The sequence below is a fragment of the Impatiens glandulifera genome, chromosome 2, assembly GCF_907164915.1.
Source record: "Impatiens glandulifera chromosome 2, dImpGla2.1, whole genome shotgun sequence".
NCBI classification, from domain to species: Eukaryota; Viridiplantae; Streptophyta; class Magnoliopsida; order Ericales; family Balsaminaceae; genus Impatiens; species Impatiens glandulifera.
The window spans coordinates 2604150-2620453 of NC_061863.1; the positions used below are offsets into that span (position 1 = coordinate 2604150).

The following is a 16304-nucleotide window of genomic DNA, read 5'->3' on the forward strand; positions in this document are numbered from 1 at the left end:
AAAAAAAAAAAAACAGAGAATAATATTTACTAATTGTTGCTTTATTGATATATGCATGTAATACTATTTATTTATTTCTCTTTTTTTTAACGAATATATATATTTAATAAATCAAATTAATAGTGAGAAATAGTGCTTAATGAAATTTGACTATTTTAAATAATTTTATTTGAATGTGCTCAAAACAACAATTCTTTCATTATTTAATAAAATAATTCGTCATTTTCTCGAAGAAACACTAAATAATTTGTTTTTCATAAAATAATATTTCAAAATCACACCAAAAAATAATCCCCTCTTCCATCTAATAAGTTTTATTTTAAATATCCAATTATTCAAAAATATATGTACAAGTAAATCATATTATTTATTATTAATTATATAATAATAATTAATAAAAATACCAATAATTTAATAAATATAATTTTAAATAATCTTACTATTAAAGTTAATGATATTATAATAATATATTAATAATATATATTAAACAGACTTCCAAAATACTAATAAACATATATAATTAATATACAAGAGGACTGATATACTTATTTATAGTAATGTAAAATTTCAATATGATAATATATTTTATAAAAACATCAATTTTATTTAATTTTATCATAAAAATATTTTATTTTATTTTAGAAAATATGGTATAAAATGTGCACAAAGGTAATTCCCTAAAACCGAACGAAAATGGTAGTAAGAAAAACTTCCCGAAGTAGAACGGACAGAAATGGTAAATGCAATACCCGACCCGATTCGCCCCCATTGTCGTCCCTAATCTTTCAAGTCTCAACATAATAGCTCAGACTCAAGAGTTATATTGGTCGAGATCTTACTCACTTCTCCGGAAAAAAAAATAAACCACAAAAAAAATTCTGAACAATGTTTGACATAAACATACACTAAAAAAACAATAAAAAATACGGATAAAACCAGTCATATACTTTGTCAAATCCTCATTCCCGTAATTTACAAACTAGTTTCTCACTTTCAAATAAAATACCAAAAGGCTTTAAGTTGGAAAAGAAACCAAAAAAATCCTATGGCTATCTATATACCAAGAATGTCCATATCTACTTAAGACTATTTTTTATTTCTTTTGTATAACTAGGGTGATCTTATTTCTTTTAGTGAGACCACAGGGTAATAAGCCCTTTACTCTTAAACTCATTATGTTAATATGCAAATAGTAAAATGGTGGATTAAGGCCTAAAATGAATATGTAACCTCATTCCTCAACTTCAACTACACACAAAATATATATATATATATATATATATATATATATAATGAAAAACCTGGGTTTTTAAAGCCGAAGAGGTAACCCGTAATTGCAATATGTTCTGATCCGCCCATCCAATCCAGACGTAACAATTACGACTCCCCACATATGAGAAACAGATGTATTCAGACAAGCATTCTTGAAGAATTTATACTTGGATTTGTTTATTGTGGATATGAGATTCTCTTCAGGCCAAGTTGCAGACGACCCTTTGAATGGATCAAAGAGGAGGGTTCGGCTCAAGGAGAAGCAATCTGGTGAGGGTGTAGACAAGGAAGGAAGACGATCGCCTAAACCGAATTTTGACAAGTTTTCTGCGGAAAACGGGGGTGAAGGAGATGATGATACATTCATGATTGACCAAGGTGTGGAAATTGATGAGAATGGTGATGAGAAAGTCTCTTTAGAGTAGATTTTCTTTGTTTTTGAAGGGGTTTCTTGGTCGCAGTCCCATACGTAGATTTGAGAATCGTCACTTGTTGAGATAATGTGTCTTCCGTCCATGGTAAAGGAAGCTTTTATTTGACTTCCAAGAGTTTTTCTGGCTGAAAATGAATTAGACTAACTCAGTATATATTTAAAAATATATAATTTGCAATGTTTGTGAAGAATAACAATACTAATCATCTATAAAACTATGTGATCATAATCATGAAAAGAAAAATCTATACCAAATAAAGTAAAAGGATACACTAATTACAGAAAACTAGTCCCTGGTCTAGCAGCCATGTCTCATCAATACACATATGTACCCTACTTATAGAACAGATACTGTTCAAGTTAAGTCATAGAAAAAGAAAACATTTTCTTCGGCAATTTCTCGATGGGATCGTGATGGTGACAAAATATCAGTTTCAAAATAGGTTCAATGTAGTTCAAATATTACAATTTAGAGAGAAAAGACATTTGGCATCTTACCCTTAAATTTGAAGATGATATTGCAGCCAGAAAGTAGTCGAATTTGTGAATTGGCGGAAGTGACGAGAACTTTACTCTGGTCAACAGGAGAAAACTGAAAATACAAAATGGGTACAAAGTGAAGGATGGAGATAAAATTCTGCTACGAATTATAGGAGTGCAAAATTTTTACCTGAAACCCAATTATTCTCTTGCAGGATAACTTCTTTTTCTCCTTCAAACATGTTTGAGTATTTAGCTGCAAGTGATTATCTGTCGAAGAGATATTATAGTTTAGTAATCAGTTAGAGCCATCTTGAATCATAAAAAAATCAATGTTACTAAACATGAAAATTAGAGGGTAAAAAAGTTATTTTGTAAATTAGCAACTAATGGTTAGGCAGTAGTTGAATAATTCAATATTTAAGGAGGAAACTGATGAATAATTTGTGATGACGTGCATCGAACAAGGGAGAGAAAGCAAGAACTATAACGTGTACCACTTCTCATCAAACCTTTAAACACCATTTTTGGGCAAGAGGCCGATGGTAGAAGAGTAGAGAAAGGTAGGAGAAGACTCCCGAGGAAGATCAGACTATTATCGATGAGAAGCTTGATTACCCCTTTTGGCGGAATAAATGATAAAAAAAATTGTCCCTGAGATTGTTCAGAGTACGATACAAAAGGAAGCTAAAATTGCAAAATCTAAGCTTGGAAAAAAGAGGGACAGACTTTATAGCAGTGTCAACTACACATTCCTGACATTCCCAAGAAACTCAAGCTTAAGATCAACCTCAGTTCATTTGAGAACTTGATTTAGAGCTTTGAATGTTTGAGGCTTTCATATCTTGGAGGTCTTTGTTTGATTAATTCATGTAGACTGTTGTTATGACTTGTATTGTTTTGATTTGGATTTTACCAATGCGAGTTTCACTTTGACTGGATCAATGGAAAGATTCTGACTTTTCAAAAAAGAAAAAATTAAGGTGGAAACCTTTTTCAAATGAGAGAAGGAAAAACCAAGACACCTTGCTCAGTCAAAGATCTACTGTCATATCAAAGTACAATTATAATGTCTTTCTTTCTCCAAAGGATCACTTACAGTTCTAACAAGTATGGTGCATGAACAAAATTATTTCTCTCAAAAAGGCGGATTCTCACTAGATGTGTGATAATGGAATGAGATCTATATGAATGCAAAAGGGTGCCCGGCCAGCTTCTCGTGCACTAGATATATATAGTCAGAATCCTTGTATTAGTGACTCTCATGAATATCTCAGAATTGCTTTTCATCTAAGGGCTTAGGCCATTCTAATTTATCCTCTAATTCTCTCCTTAAGAACTCTAGGTTACATATTTGAATCATAACATAATCATAGAATTTTACATTTAGCTCTAAATAAAAAACATCAACCAAGACAGGTAAAGCTCAACCATACCTACAATGTCATAGAAACAACAACTCCCATCCATCAATCCCACAACTGCGCCCTAAAACCATTAAGAGTTTTGAGTGTCACCAACAAACAAATTGACACACATAATAATAGCAAGTTTCTAGGGAACAGATTGAAATCACCAACCTTTCCATTTGGGTAGTAAGAAACAGCAGTTACAATATCTTTCATGTCAATCCAATTAATCACCTGACCTCCATGAACTTCCCATATGCGTACTTTTCCATCTATACAGCCACTGATGAAGTAATTATCATCATTTGGACAGAATTCTACTGAAGTCACTGCACCGTATAAACAAAATTTTAATCACAGGTATTAATTGTGATGGAGGAAGCTACACCAATGCCAAGAATCTAACCGTAGTTATTGTGATGGAATAATCGTAGGCACTGATTTTCACCTATTTTCCATAGACGAGCTGTTTGGTCTGAGGATGATGATAAGAGATACTGCAGAACATATATCACAATATACAGGAAAGTTAAAGCTTAGTTTGGCTCAATTGGAAACACTTTATGTTTCTTGATTTGAATCTGAACAAAAACAAGTTTGTTTGATCTTGAGTTATTTGGGGTTTCAAAAAAAAATTGATCACATCATCTATCTTTTCAATCATCAAATCACTTAATTCATCAACAACTAAAATACCCTTACTTTACTTTTATTAAATTTAAATATAAAAAGACATTTTAGTAATTTAACCCAAATAATCCCAATAAACCAACTTTCTCATCTAACAATATTTTCATAACCTTCAAAAAAATCTTAGATCAAAAGAGCTCAAGTGTTTCTAAATGGATGAGTTTGCCATTAGATAATAATTCTTACCCCTTTGTTGGACCAAGAGAGAGACAAGACCTCGCCAGTATGCCCGTGGAATTCATGCAATGGTTCCTCTATCAACCGGAAGATTTTTTGTGGTAAAATGACACAAGACGAATCTAAAGACTTCTTCATTCTTCTCATTTTATTGAGTTTTTCCTTGTTTACATCTAGTGGAACTAGTTTTGAAAGATGGTTTATGGAAAGATAAAGACAAGAGGGATCTGTTAGTTGATCAGAGAAGTTGCTCGGTCTCTCATCGACGATCACTTTCCATATACGAACAACACCATCTTCTCCAGCAGTTGCCAAGAATTGTCCGTCGTGGTTAAATTTCATCGTCAAAATTGATCCTTCATGGGCTGGAAATTCTTGCCCTCCGTAAAGAGCCGATAACTCCTTAAACTTCTTGTTCATGGAATGAACTCGAACTCTTCCCATAAGAGCACCGGCTTCTGAAGAACTTAATCCGACAGACACTGCTTTGGATTCACGGACACTAAACGACATACAAGACCTGCCAATTAACCTGTGTAGCCAACTTTTCCTCTGTTTTCTCTTCAAATCAAATGAACAGTGTGCCCCACCAGCTTCTCTACGGAAGAACTGCTGAACAAAAGGTGATGAACCAAAATTTCTATGGAGCTCTTCTAATGTAATCAATTTATCCAACCCCACTTGATTTAATCCAGAAGACATCTCATTGGGACTGTCGTCTATGATAAACTCTGTCCCATCATTTAAATTCTTGATTCTGCAGAGAAAGTTGTTGTTAATCTGAAACTCAGAATCCTCAATTGATCTCACAGAAAATCTGATAGAGGAAACCGGTCCTTCAAGATATGAATCACAGGTTACAGCAGCTCCACTCTCATCAGTAGTTCTGTGAATCTCAATATTTGTTTCTTCAAACTTATTCTGATCTGAAGGTAAACCCATCCACCTCAATAATCTCAATCTACGCAGATAAGAACTTTCTGGACTTCTAAACCAAATTGCACGAACAAGATGTTCATAATCATCATCAAAAAAAGCATGACTGGAACAACAATCATCAAAGCTATCCAAACCCAATTCAGAAACTGAAGTAATCTCATCGCGTGTATCATAAAAACAATCTTCAGCTTCACTTTGACATGCCAATAATGCCATAGTTGATTCAGTATGACCACAAAAATCTGAAAGCAAATTAAACCATTTCCCAAATTTTACATTAAAACTCATTCATATTCAAATCAACTGTTCTATCCAACTGAAATCACATGAGAATCAAATCCAAATCCAGGCAGTTTCATAAGCAAATCTCAGATGCATTGGAATTAACAGGGCAATTTTAAATCTTTTGACTAACCCACATATAACAATTAACAAAGTTAGCGAAATCAGACAAAAATTACAGTCAGCTCGCTACCTTATAAATCACTCAACAGCGTAAAATGTTAAATTACCTCTTTTCAGAACATTGCGGTCAAACTGATACACACTAACACACTGGAGAGTTCCGTTTCCAGAAACAGGTCTTCCTTTTCCCCTCCGCCGGCCCTCGGTTGATAAGGGTAGAGATCGAGTCAGAAATCAACTAAAATTCCCGCTAAAACGAACAGGAATGTGCAAGAAGATAACACACAGTATGAACGGAATGAAAACCAGTAACAACCTCAATCCAGAAACGGGATTTCGTAGAAGACGACTGGGACGGATGAGATCTCTCTCGTTCTTTCTCTCTCTCTCTTTGATACTGTACAATACCTCATCTCTGATTTTGATGTCTTTAACCCCATATATTGATTTAACCGACCCTTTTTTTTAATGTGATTCCGACTCGGCCTTGTTTGGCATTAATGGATTTGATATTGATTCTATTTTTTTATTATATTAACATAATAAAATTATTAAAATCACCTGAAATATATGTTAAATGTGATCCGATATTTACCAATTCAATTTGGATAATTTTATTAAATGTCATAGAGCTCTTTTTAAATGACAAAACATTTGTATTTTTATTATAACATATCATTTTTTTTTAAATAATTTGGCACCATTAAATGATTTTTTTTTTTAATATCTACATATTCTAATTTCTTAAAACTGGTTTCTGGTGTAGGAAAAGATTTGAGAACACTTAAATTGAGATAAATTTTGTATTTATTTTTTACGGAACTTTGAAAATATATAACTTTGTGTGTCGGTTTATCAATTTAAGCGTATTTGTATATTATGCGCTCTAAGCTATTGAAACTATTAAACGTGGATTGAATGGCGTATAAAAAATGTGACGTGGGGGAAGAGTTGAAAATTAAAGTAAAAAATTGTTACTTTTTTTTATAAATATCGCAAATTAGTTAAAAAAAAATGAAAATATTGCGTTAAAGTAAGAATGCAGAAATTTCGTTCTTTTATAAATGTTTAAAATTGTGATAATTTGAGTCTCTTATTATACTATTAAAAGTTTAGTTTAAATCGATGAAAACGAATAAAAGTGTCTAAAATAACAATTGGGTCTTGATTTTAAGATATATATAAATTAAATATTAACCAAATTTTAAAGTTTTTTTTATTAAAAATGCATTTACTTTTTTATTAATCACTTAGAAAAAAATAATAATAATAGAAAGTGTGAAAAGAACTAGATAGGTGAGATCTCAAATAAAAGTAAAGTTTTAAAAAAGTATGGGTGAAATTAAAAGTATTCAGAAGATCAAAAAAATATATAATAAATATGTAAGAGGATTTATGGATTGGTTTAAAGAAATATGTATTAAAAAATAATTTGGCTATATCAAATTCAATATTAATAATCAAGTAATATTTATACTGTATTTTTTCAGATATATTGCTTTACGAAGAAGAAGAAAAATTGTATTATTTAAATAAATCAATGTAAAAATGAACAAGTAAAAAATCATAAATTAAAAATAAAAATAAAAATAAAACCTAAAATACATTATAATTAACTTGATAAATATGTAAATTCTGGACTCAGAATTTATAGCTAGAATGAACTTAAAAAAAATATATTGTGGACTTAAAAAAATAACAAGGAAATTTGGAATAAAATTAATAGATAAAAATAAATTTTAATATTTTGTTAATAATTGAATAAACAAATAGTAAATTATAATTAATAGGATGCTGCTGTTGTTGTAACTAGTGATAGAATATAATAATGTATTACTTACAAAAGGTATATCTTTGGGCTTCTAATGGGATTTATCATTTATAATGATAAGTATCAAAATGGTATCAAATAATCAAAAATTAAAAACCTGCAATACATTATAACTTGCACAATATATTACAGAGGATAATAAAAATAAATAAGATATATCATTCCACATTTAATGGATTTTTTTAAATGTAAGAAGTTATCAATACTGTCAAAACTGATATCAAATAAATTTTACATATATATATATATATATATATATATATATATATATATATATATATATATATATATATATATATATATATATTAGTTAATTTATTGAGTGGCTGTGACTATGAAGCTAATAAAATCAAAATCCTTTAAATCAAAATATTATTAGTTAGAATGGAATTAAAAGTTTTTTATATAAAAAAAATCAATTTATTTTAGACTATAATATAAATTACTAAGTATGATATATATAATCATGAAAAATATATATATTTAGTTTATTCAATAAAACTTTTTCTTAATCACTCTGGTGTATTTGGTGGTGCAAAATTGATTGTGTTTGATATATTTAAGTTTATATATAAGGGTATTATAAATTACAAACCAAAGTTTTTTTTTTTTTTTTTTTTTTTTTTTTTTTTTTTTACTTTTATGAATGATTTGATTTTTACTTTTAAAGATGACAATAAAACAAATTTTAACCGTGAGTGAATTTATCATCTCTAATTCGTTTTATTTTGAATCAATTCAGGGATTCTCTATGGGGGCAAACATCAAGTTTGAAGAAGTATGGAGATGTTATTATTATAGTCGAACAAAAATTATATTTGTATTGATATAAAATAAATGACTAAAATAATCTATAAAATAAATAGTCTAATAAATTCATTATTGTTTATGATTTATAATATCTTTATTTTAAATATAGGAAAAAAATATAAAAATATATGTAAAAAATAGTGATGATATTATTTTGGTATCTATGTGTTAAAAGATAAATAATAAGATTCATTTTTAAAAAAATAAGACCTATTACACAAATCAAAAACCACATTTTTCATCAATTTTTAAATATTTTTATCTACTTCTTACTTCAAAATATTTTAATCTCATATTTTATACAAATATAAACAAAAATCAAATAAGTTATTTTTTTATAAAATAAACACACAAAAAAAAAGGCAATTATACTGTTAATCCTACGTGGCAAGTAAACCAATTGACTTTGACCTTTTTGTCACCATCATCATCACGTCATGCAAACGGCCAGTTCCATTGCCATCCACCGACGCTGAAAATTTTCAATTATTGACTTTCATTTTGAAAAATAGTAATAATAATTTCGTTTGTTTAATCGAAAAGTCACTTCCATAATTTAATATTATTTTATACTGGTTAATCTTTTATTAAGAATATTATTTTATAATCATTTTATTGTTTAATAGTTATTAACATTTTAAAAAATATATATTGAATGAACAAGTTACTTGACCTCCAGCGGAATGGTTGAATTAGAGTTTCAATTCGAACATCGATTTTTTTTTTTAAAAAAAAATTTATAATTTTATAATTTTAAACTATTTATTGTTAAAATTATATAAATATTATTTGTCTTTTATAATTTCAAATGTTTTTGGATTATTATTTATATGTTATTTATAATAAACAAATAAAAAAAACGCGTCAATAATTTGAACTAGTTAATGTTATCAAATCGAGGGTTTTAATTTTTAACTATTAATTCTCTAAAATTCGGTAGTCAATACTCTACATTTATTTAAAATTGTTAGTTAAATTACTGACACTGATTTTTTATTTATAAATGTCATTTGGATAATAAATTAACGACGTTTAAAACCGTTAAAACAAAATCTCGTTTTTTATAATTTTATAATAATAAATTTTAAATTGTAAAATTTTAAAAAATTAGGTGTGAAATCTTAATTAAAATTTTAGAATGCAATCTAATAAAGTAATCAAATTATAAGAATATCACATACCCAAATGTTACTAATTTGTTGACTAATTAAAAAGAAATATCAGCAAATATAAAATGTATAATTCCATATCACTTGGATTGGATTTAAAATTTAATTGTCTTATAAAAACCTAAAATACATATTTAATTTCAATTCCACATCAATTAAGTAAAAAATAAAATGAAATTAACAAATCTCTAAGAATTATAATTATAAGATTTTTTCATTTGTGATTAATCAAATATTATAGAATTATAATTCTAAACTTACTTATAATTTAAAGTGGTATGGTACAAACACACTTTAATTGAAACTATAATTGTTATTTTTATATTATCATAACTATAGAAAAATTTCCGTACGATACACACGAATAAGGATAAAAATAAAATAAATTGAAAAAATTATAATAATATTTATTCAATGTTTAAAATTATTAAAATAAAAAATATAACGCTCTCATTTCACATTTTATTCACTTCGATAAAACAACTTATTTTCTCACATGTTTCATCACATATTTTTTTTTTGAATGAATCTCTCATTTCGTGACTTAACACTTTCACTTTGTCAATCAAATATTCGATTCATATTTTTTAATAATTAACATCGTGACCTCATACTTTGGTCAATTAAATATTTAATTCATATTTTTTAACCACTTTCAAATGATACCGATCTATTATCCCTCGACAAACTACATCTCAATCACATTTGGTTAAAAGTTGTACTTGTTTTGTTATGTTGCAAGTTCGAAACCTACAAATAACATTTTTAAAATTATTTTTAACCGTTTTAAGTTTATGGGCGGGTCAACCCACAATCCGACCCAATTATTCATTTACTCTCACATAAATATCCAAATTAACCACAGCTCTCGACCCGACAATCCGGACACTTTAAAAATTAACCATCATTATATATTAATAGATTAGTTAGTTAAAAATTTGAACTTTTATTATTAAAATGTCTCGCGTTCATCAAATTTGGTGTTGAATCTTAAATATAAAGTGTTGTTAGCCTAGTTGGTTAAAGGGTTGTACTTGTTTTGTTATGTTGCAAGTTCGAAACCTATAAATAACATTTTTAAATTTATTTTTAACCGTTTTAAGTTTATGGGCGGGTCAACCCACAATCCGACCCTAGTATCCATTTACTCTTACATAAATATCCAAATTAACCACATCTCTCGACCCGGCAATCCGGACATTTTAAAAATTAAGTATCATTATATATATATATATATATATATTAGTTAGTTAAAAATTTGAACTTTTATTGTTAAAATGTCTCGCGTTCATCAAATTTGGTGTTGAATTTTAAATATAAAGTATTGTTAGCCTAGTTGGTTAAAGGGTTGTACTTGGTTTGTTAGGTTGCAAGTTCAAAACCTACAAATAACATTTTAAAATTTATTTTTAACCGTTTTAAGTTCAGCTCTCGACCAGACAATCCGGACACTTTAAAAATTAAGCATCATTATATATATATATATATATATATATATATATATATATATATATATATATATATATATATATATATATATATATATATATATATATATATATATATATGAGTTGAATTATATTTTTATTATTATATTTAAAAAAATTGTAAAATTTCATTCTAAAATAGTAATCCTAAAAATCATATGTATATATATATATATAATTTCAATTATTTATCGTAAGCAAGCAAACAAATAAAATATTTTGATCTAAGAATATTCAATTCTTGATCGGATAAAATCAAATATCTTATAAAATATAAATATGGTTTATCACTCAATTTAATTAATAAATATTTTTAAATTAAGTCATTTTTATAACTATTATTTATTATCACTGATTGGACTCAAATTAAAATATAAAATGTAACTTAATTTATGAAATTATGAATAATTGAGTAAGTGATATATTAAAAACGAATAAAAAACATCAACTTATATATTTTTTTATTTTATTAAATTAACTTATATATTAATTATTTAAAATTAAAATAAATTTATTTAGTTTATTGAGCTTTTATTATTTTTGTTAATAAAGCCACACTTGCTTGCCTTTTTTTTTTCTTTCAAAAAAAAGATAAGAAAATCTCATTTTCAATTCTCATTAATAAATCTATAAATTAAAGACATAAATTTAAATGATATGATTATTATGAGTTCATTATGAGTTCATTAGCTCCTTGAAATTTTAAAATAAATAAATAATAATAAGTTTAATAACACATTACCCACATTTAATATATACAATTATATTGAATAAATTAAAAATAATTTTGAAATTTATTTTTAACCGTTTTAAGTTCAGCTCTCGACCAGACAATCCGGACACTTTAAAAATTAAGCATCATTATATATATATATATATATATATATATATATGAGTTGAATTATATTTTTATTATTATATTTAAAAAAATTGTAAAATTTCATTCTAAAATAGTAATCGTAAAAATCATATGTATATATATATATATATATATAATTTCAATTATTTATCGTAAGCAAGCAAACAAATAAAATATTTTGATCTAAGAATATTCAATTCTTGATCGGATAAAATCAAATATCTTATAAAATATAAATATGGTTTATCACTCAATTTAATTAATAAATATTTTTAAATTAAGTCATTTTTATAACTATTATTTATTATCACTGATTGGACTCAAATTAAAATATAAAATGTAACTTAATTTATGAAATTATGAATAACTTGAGTAAGTGATATATTAAAAACGAATAAAAAACATCAACTTATATATTTTTTTATTTTATTAAATTAACTTATATATTAATTATTTAAAATTAAAATAAATTTATTTAGTTTATTGAGCTTTTATTATTTTTGTTAATAAAGCCACACTTGCTTGCCTTTTTTTTTTCTTTCAAAAAAAGATAAGAAAATCTCATTTTCAATTCTCATTAATAAATCTATAAATTAAAGACATAAATTTAAATGATATGATTATTATGAGTTCATTATGAGTTCATTAGCTCCTTGAAATTTTAAAATAAATAAATAATAATAAGTTTAATAACACATTACCCACATTTAATATATACAATTATATTGAATAAATTAAATAATAAATATGAAAAATATATGTTTTTAAATTAAGTTAGCTGAGCATAATTAATTGTTAATATATATTCCCATCCAACTATTTAATTATTTGTTATTCTGAATTAGATATAGCAAGTCTATTTATTTATATATTGAGCATAATACACATTGTAGGCTTCATTTATGAAGAAGATAAGGCCACATTTATTCCAGCTTAGCATGCCTTCATCAATTTCACATTATTATAATAATATTATTTGTGGGTATGGATAGGACTCTTTTTATTTTTGTCCTGGTCAAGGATAATATTAATGGGTCTTAAATTTATGTTTTTCTATTCTATTTTTAGTTAGAGCATATATTAGGATTCATAAGAATTAGATTGGGTCAGTTTTTAAATTTAAAATTTACTGATTATAATATATTAAGACTATATTTTGACATATATCTGACATATTAAAATTTTAAATATTGAGTTGTTTGATAATTTTTTGAAATATTTGATCTTATAATTCTAATAATTTAAATTTCATAAAATTTTAATAAAAAAATTTACTTAAAAAATAAATAATTATTTAAAACGCTTTAAATGAAACCAAATTAATGTTGTGAAGTGTTATGTTAATTTTTTATTTAAAAAAATATAAAAATGTTTTAACCAATTTTGTATTAATCAAATTAATTACAAAATATCAACTTATTAATAATTTCAAACAATTTTCTTATTAAATAAAAAAAAATAAAAATATCAAATAAAAATATTTGTAAATTTATTTGTACATTATAACTTTAATTAATATATTTTGAGTGCAAATAGTTTATTTGATTAAATCATATATCCGACGTAATATATCGGTGTTTATTATATTAAAACTATATATTTGACGGATCAAATATTGTTCGATAGTCGTTCTAATGATTGAACGGTTTGTACCGATTTGAATGCTCATCCACCGTCGTTACTCCCGCTTTCAACCTAAAATAATTTAAGATTTTAATCTAAATTTTTTAATCTCATACCATCCTCATTTTTAACTTAAAATATCTAATTAGTTTTTATTAAGAACATATAATAAATTATGCCTAGTATATCACAAACATAATATTAATGATTTAAATAATAAAATTAATAATATTATTATATAATTAACTATATAACTTAAGTGATAAAAATTAGTTTATAAGAAAATTAGAGTTTTATTTTTATTTTTGTTCAAAATAATAATAATATAATAAATGCAGGTGGTGTAAGGGGAAGGGCAGGTAAGCAGGATGCCCATGTTTGTTTTTATTTATTTTTATATATTCAGAAACAAACAAGTGAGGTGTTGTTCCATCAAATTTATCTGTGAGAACAGATAAAAAGGGTCAACTTTTAGCTACAGATAACTTAACCGGCCCATATGATGGTCCAGTATCCAGACAAAGTGATAAGCTTTTTTATTATATATAGTATATTAAAATAAGCCTTAAAATAAAATACTTTTTTTTTCAAGCAACTAATACAAGAAAATCCTAGTCCAAACTTAGCTATTAATATTCTAGCTGAATTTAAAGATAGTTTTATCATGTCTGCTTTAGAGCATGTGTTCTCGGGTGTCGCCCGCTCAACATAAAATCATATAAATATCAAGTTTCGTGATTGGCAGAATTCGAACTTGCACGGGAAAAATCTACATGATTTCTAGTCATGCCCGATAACCACTCTAACACGATTATATTTGTATACGTATTAAAGAGAAAAAAATACAATAACTTATGCATAATATTTTGGAAAAAAATAAATTTGTTACGTGGTCGGCAGGATTCGAACCTGCGCGGGCAAAGCCCACATGATTTCGAGTCATGCCCGTTAACCACTCCGGCACGACCACGTTTGTTTAAGTACAATAAAGAGAAAAAGCACAATTATTTATGTATAATTTTTTTTTCTTATTAAGGTTATTTTATGGATCTAAAAACAAAATAGATTTATTACGTAGTCAGCAAGATTCGAATTTACGCTGTTGTAGATGTGAGTCCTATTTTAATGGGAATTTGATGAGTCGATCCACCTACACGTCTTGCTTTTACTACTAGATCGGGGGTTACTCCACGTATTACTTGACGTAAAACAAAAGTGAATTTGTTTATGTCCTTTGTTGAATCATTTTTATGACTTGATAGATAATTTGATAAGCCAATGATTTTATTTTTCGTGTTTTAGAATACAGTTAACCAATATTTTAACTAATCAATTACAATAAATTGGATCCGATTTTGCACGATTTTGAATGAGAGAAAGAAGTGAGAAATCCTCTTTTCGACTCCGATTTTCCCACTCTAGTCGTTTCTTTTTTTGGGGAAAACGGTTAGAATCATTTCATAAAAATTTCTAAAGTGGGAGGGTTAGAAATCAAAGATAGACAAACTCTATCTATGATTAAGGATGACAATCAAAAGACCCTAAAAAACTAATTAGTAGCATTCATATTCTAAAAAAACAGAGATTACAAACAGAAAATACTACATTCAAACATAATCATCACAACCTAGTATTTTTGCATGCCATCTGTTTTGATTGATATGCCTTATTCCCTTTCCTCTAACGATAAAATGAGATTGTATTAAAGAGGATGATGAATATTGTTGTTTCTCAATTTGGATTCTCTCTTTGTACGAGCCCGTTCTGATTTGATAGAAAGATTTGTTTATTAGAATTTAAGCTTTTATCTTTGTTATCTTTAACTTGAATTTTTGTGTTCTTATTTTCCTTATTTTTAGCTTCAACTTTAGACTTCACATTGGCTTTAGAATATTCTTTATCGGTTTTAGAATTCTCTGTTTCAGTTTTGAAAGTTAGGTATCTTTCTCTTGTGTTTCTTAACAACAACCTGAGGTTCATCTTCCATTTTCATTCTGATCCTTCGCATAATAATAAATTTTCTTTTTCACTTCACATTGATTCCCTTTACTTTTTTTTCACTTCTTTCCCTTTTCCCAGAATCTTTCTTACTTTCTTCTATAACTGTCAGATCTTTGAGTTTAGTTTCTTCTGTTTCTTTCTTTTTCTTTAATACTTCTTGACTTTTCTGGTTTTTTTACTATTCTTTAGCTTTATCACATTTATTGTGCAGGAAAGTGTTACAAAAAGCACACCTCTTTGATTTTCATTCATAAGAGATCTTCATGACATTGTGTGCTTTCCTTTCCTATCAACAATTGTCATTTTCATTGGCAGAACACTCATATGATGCCTTTAATGCTAATTCTAGCAAAGGACAAGTGCTCTCTACTCCTCCTTCAATTATTAGGTCCATATATAATAGTTTCCCAATTGTACCTGCAAAATGATTAATTACTTCAGCATTGTACATGTGGGTTGAAATGTTTCAGAGAGTTTGAACTAAATCTGGGCCATTTCCTTTGGTCTACTATGTAGATTTATCTCTTCTAACCATTTTTCCAACTTCATGCAATTTGATCCTATGTAAATATGCCCTCTCTCTAGGTTTTTTTTTTAGATTTAAGCGATTTTGAACTATAGAAAGTAGATGTCATGTATATTTACAGAAATTTTTTTAAGTCAATTTTCTCCCCATCGTTTAGTTAAAGCCAATGATACTCTGTTTTTTCCAATAAAAT

The 16304-nt window shown here is 26.8% G+C and overlaps 1 protein-coding gene and 1 non-coding gene across 2 annotated transcripts; both read right to left on the reverse strand.

The window, feature by feature from the left end:
- Positions 1 to 1184: 1184 nt before the first annotated feature.
- On the reverse strand, positions 1185 to 6214 carry LOC124926531 (WD repeat-containing protein 44-like). Its single transcript, XM_047466775.1, has 8 exons — positions 5913 to 6214; positions 4471 to 5642; positions 4001 to 4091; positions 3766 to 3923; positions 3622 to 3673; positions 2376 to 2455; positions 2204 to 2297; positions 1185 to 1830 (listed from the first exon to the last, which is right to left on the reverse strand). The coding sequence occupies exons 2-8, from the start codon at positions 5614 to 5616 to the stop codon at positions 1310 to 1312; spliced, it is 2142 nt and encodes a 713-aa protein (XP_047322731.1). The 5' UTR covers positions 5617 to 5642; positions 5913 to 6214; the 3' UTR covers positions 1185 to 1309.
- Positions 6215 to 14472: 8258 nt separating this feature from the next.
- On the reverse strand, positions 14473 to 14554 carry TRNAS-CGA. Its single transcript has one exon. It is a non-coding gene; the product is annotated as a tRNA-Ser (tRNA).
- Between the last annotated feature and the right edge of the window lie 1750 nt (positions 14555 to 16304).

Bases quoted from the DNA above. Each gene is read 5' to 3' on its own strand.
- LOC124926531 (XM_047466775.1), bottom strand. From the start codon at position 5,616: ATGGCATTATTGGCATGTCAAAGTGAAGCTGAAGATTGTTTTTATGAT. The intron at 3,924-4,000 runs GTTAGATTCTTG...TATACGGTGCAG, and splicing joins ATTCCATCACAATAACTACG to TGACTTCAGTAGAATTCTGT. The intron at 3,674-3,765 runs GTTGGTGATTTC...TAATGGTTTTAG, and splicing joins CTTACTACCCAAATGGAAAG to GGCGCAGTTGTGGGATTGAT.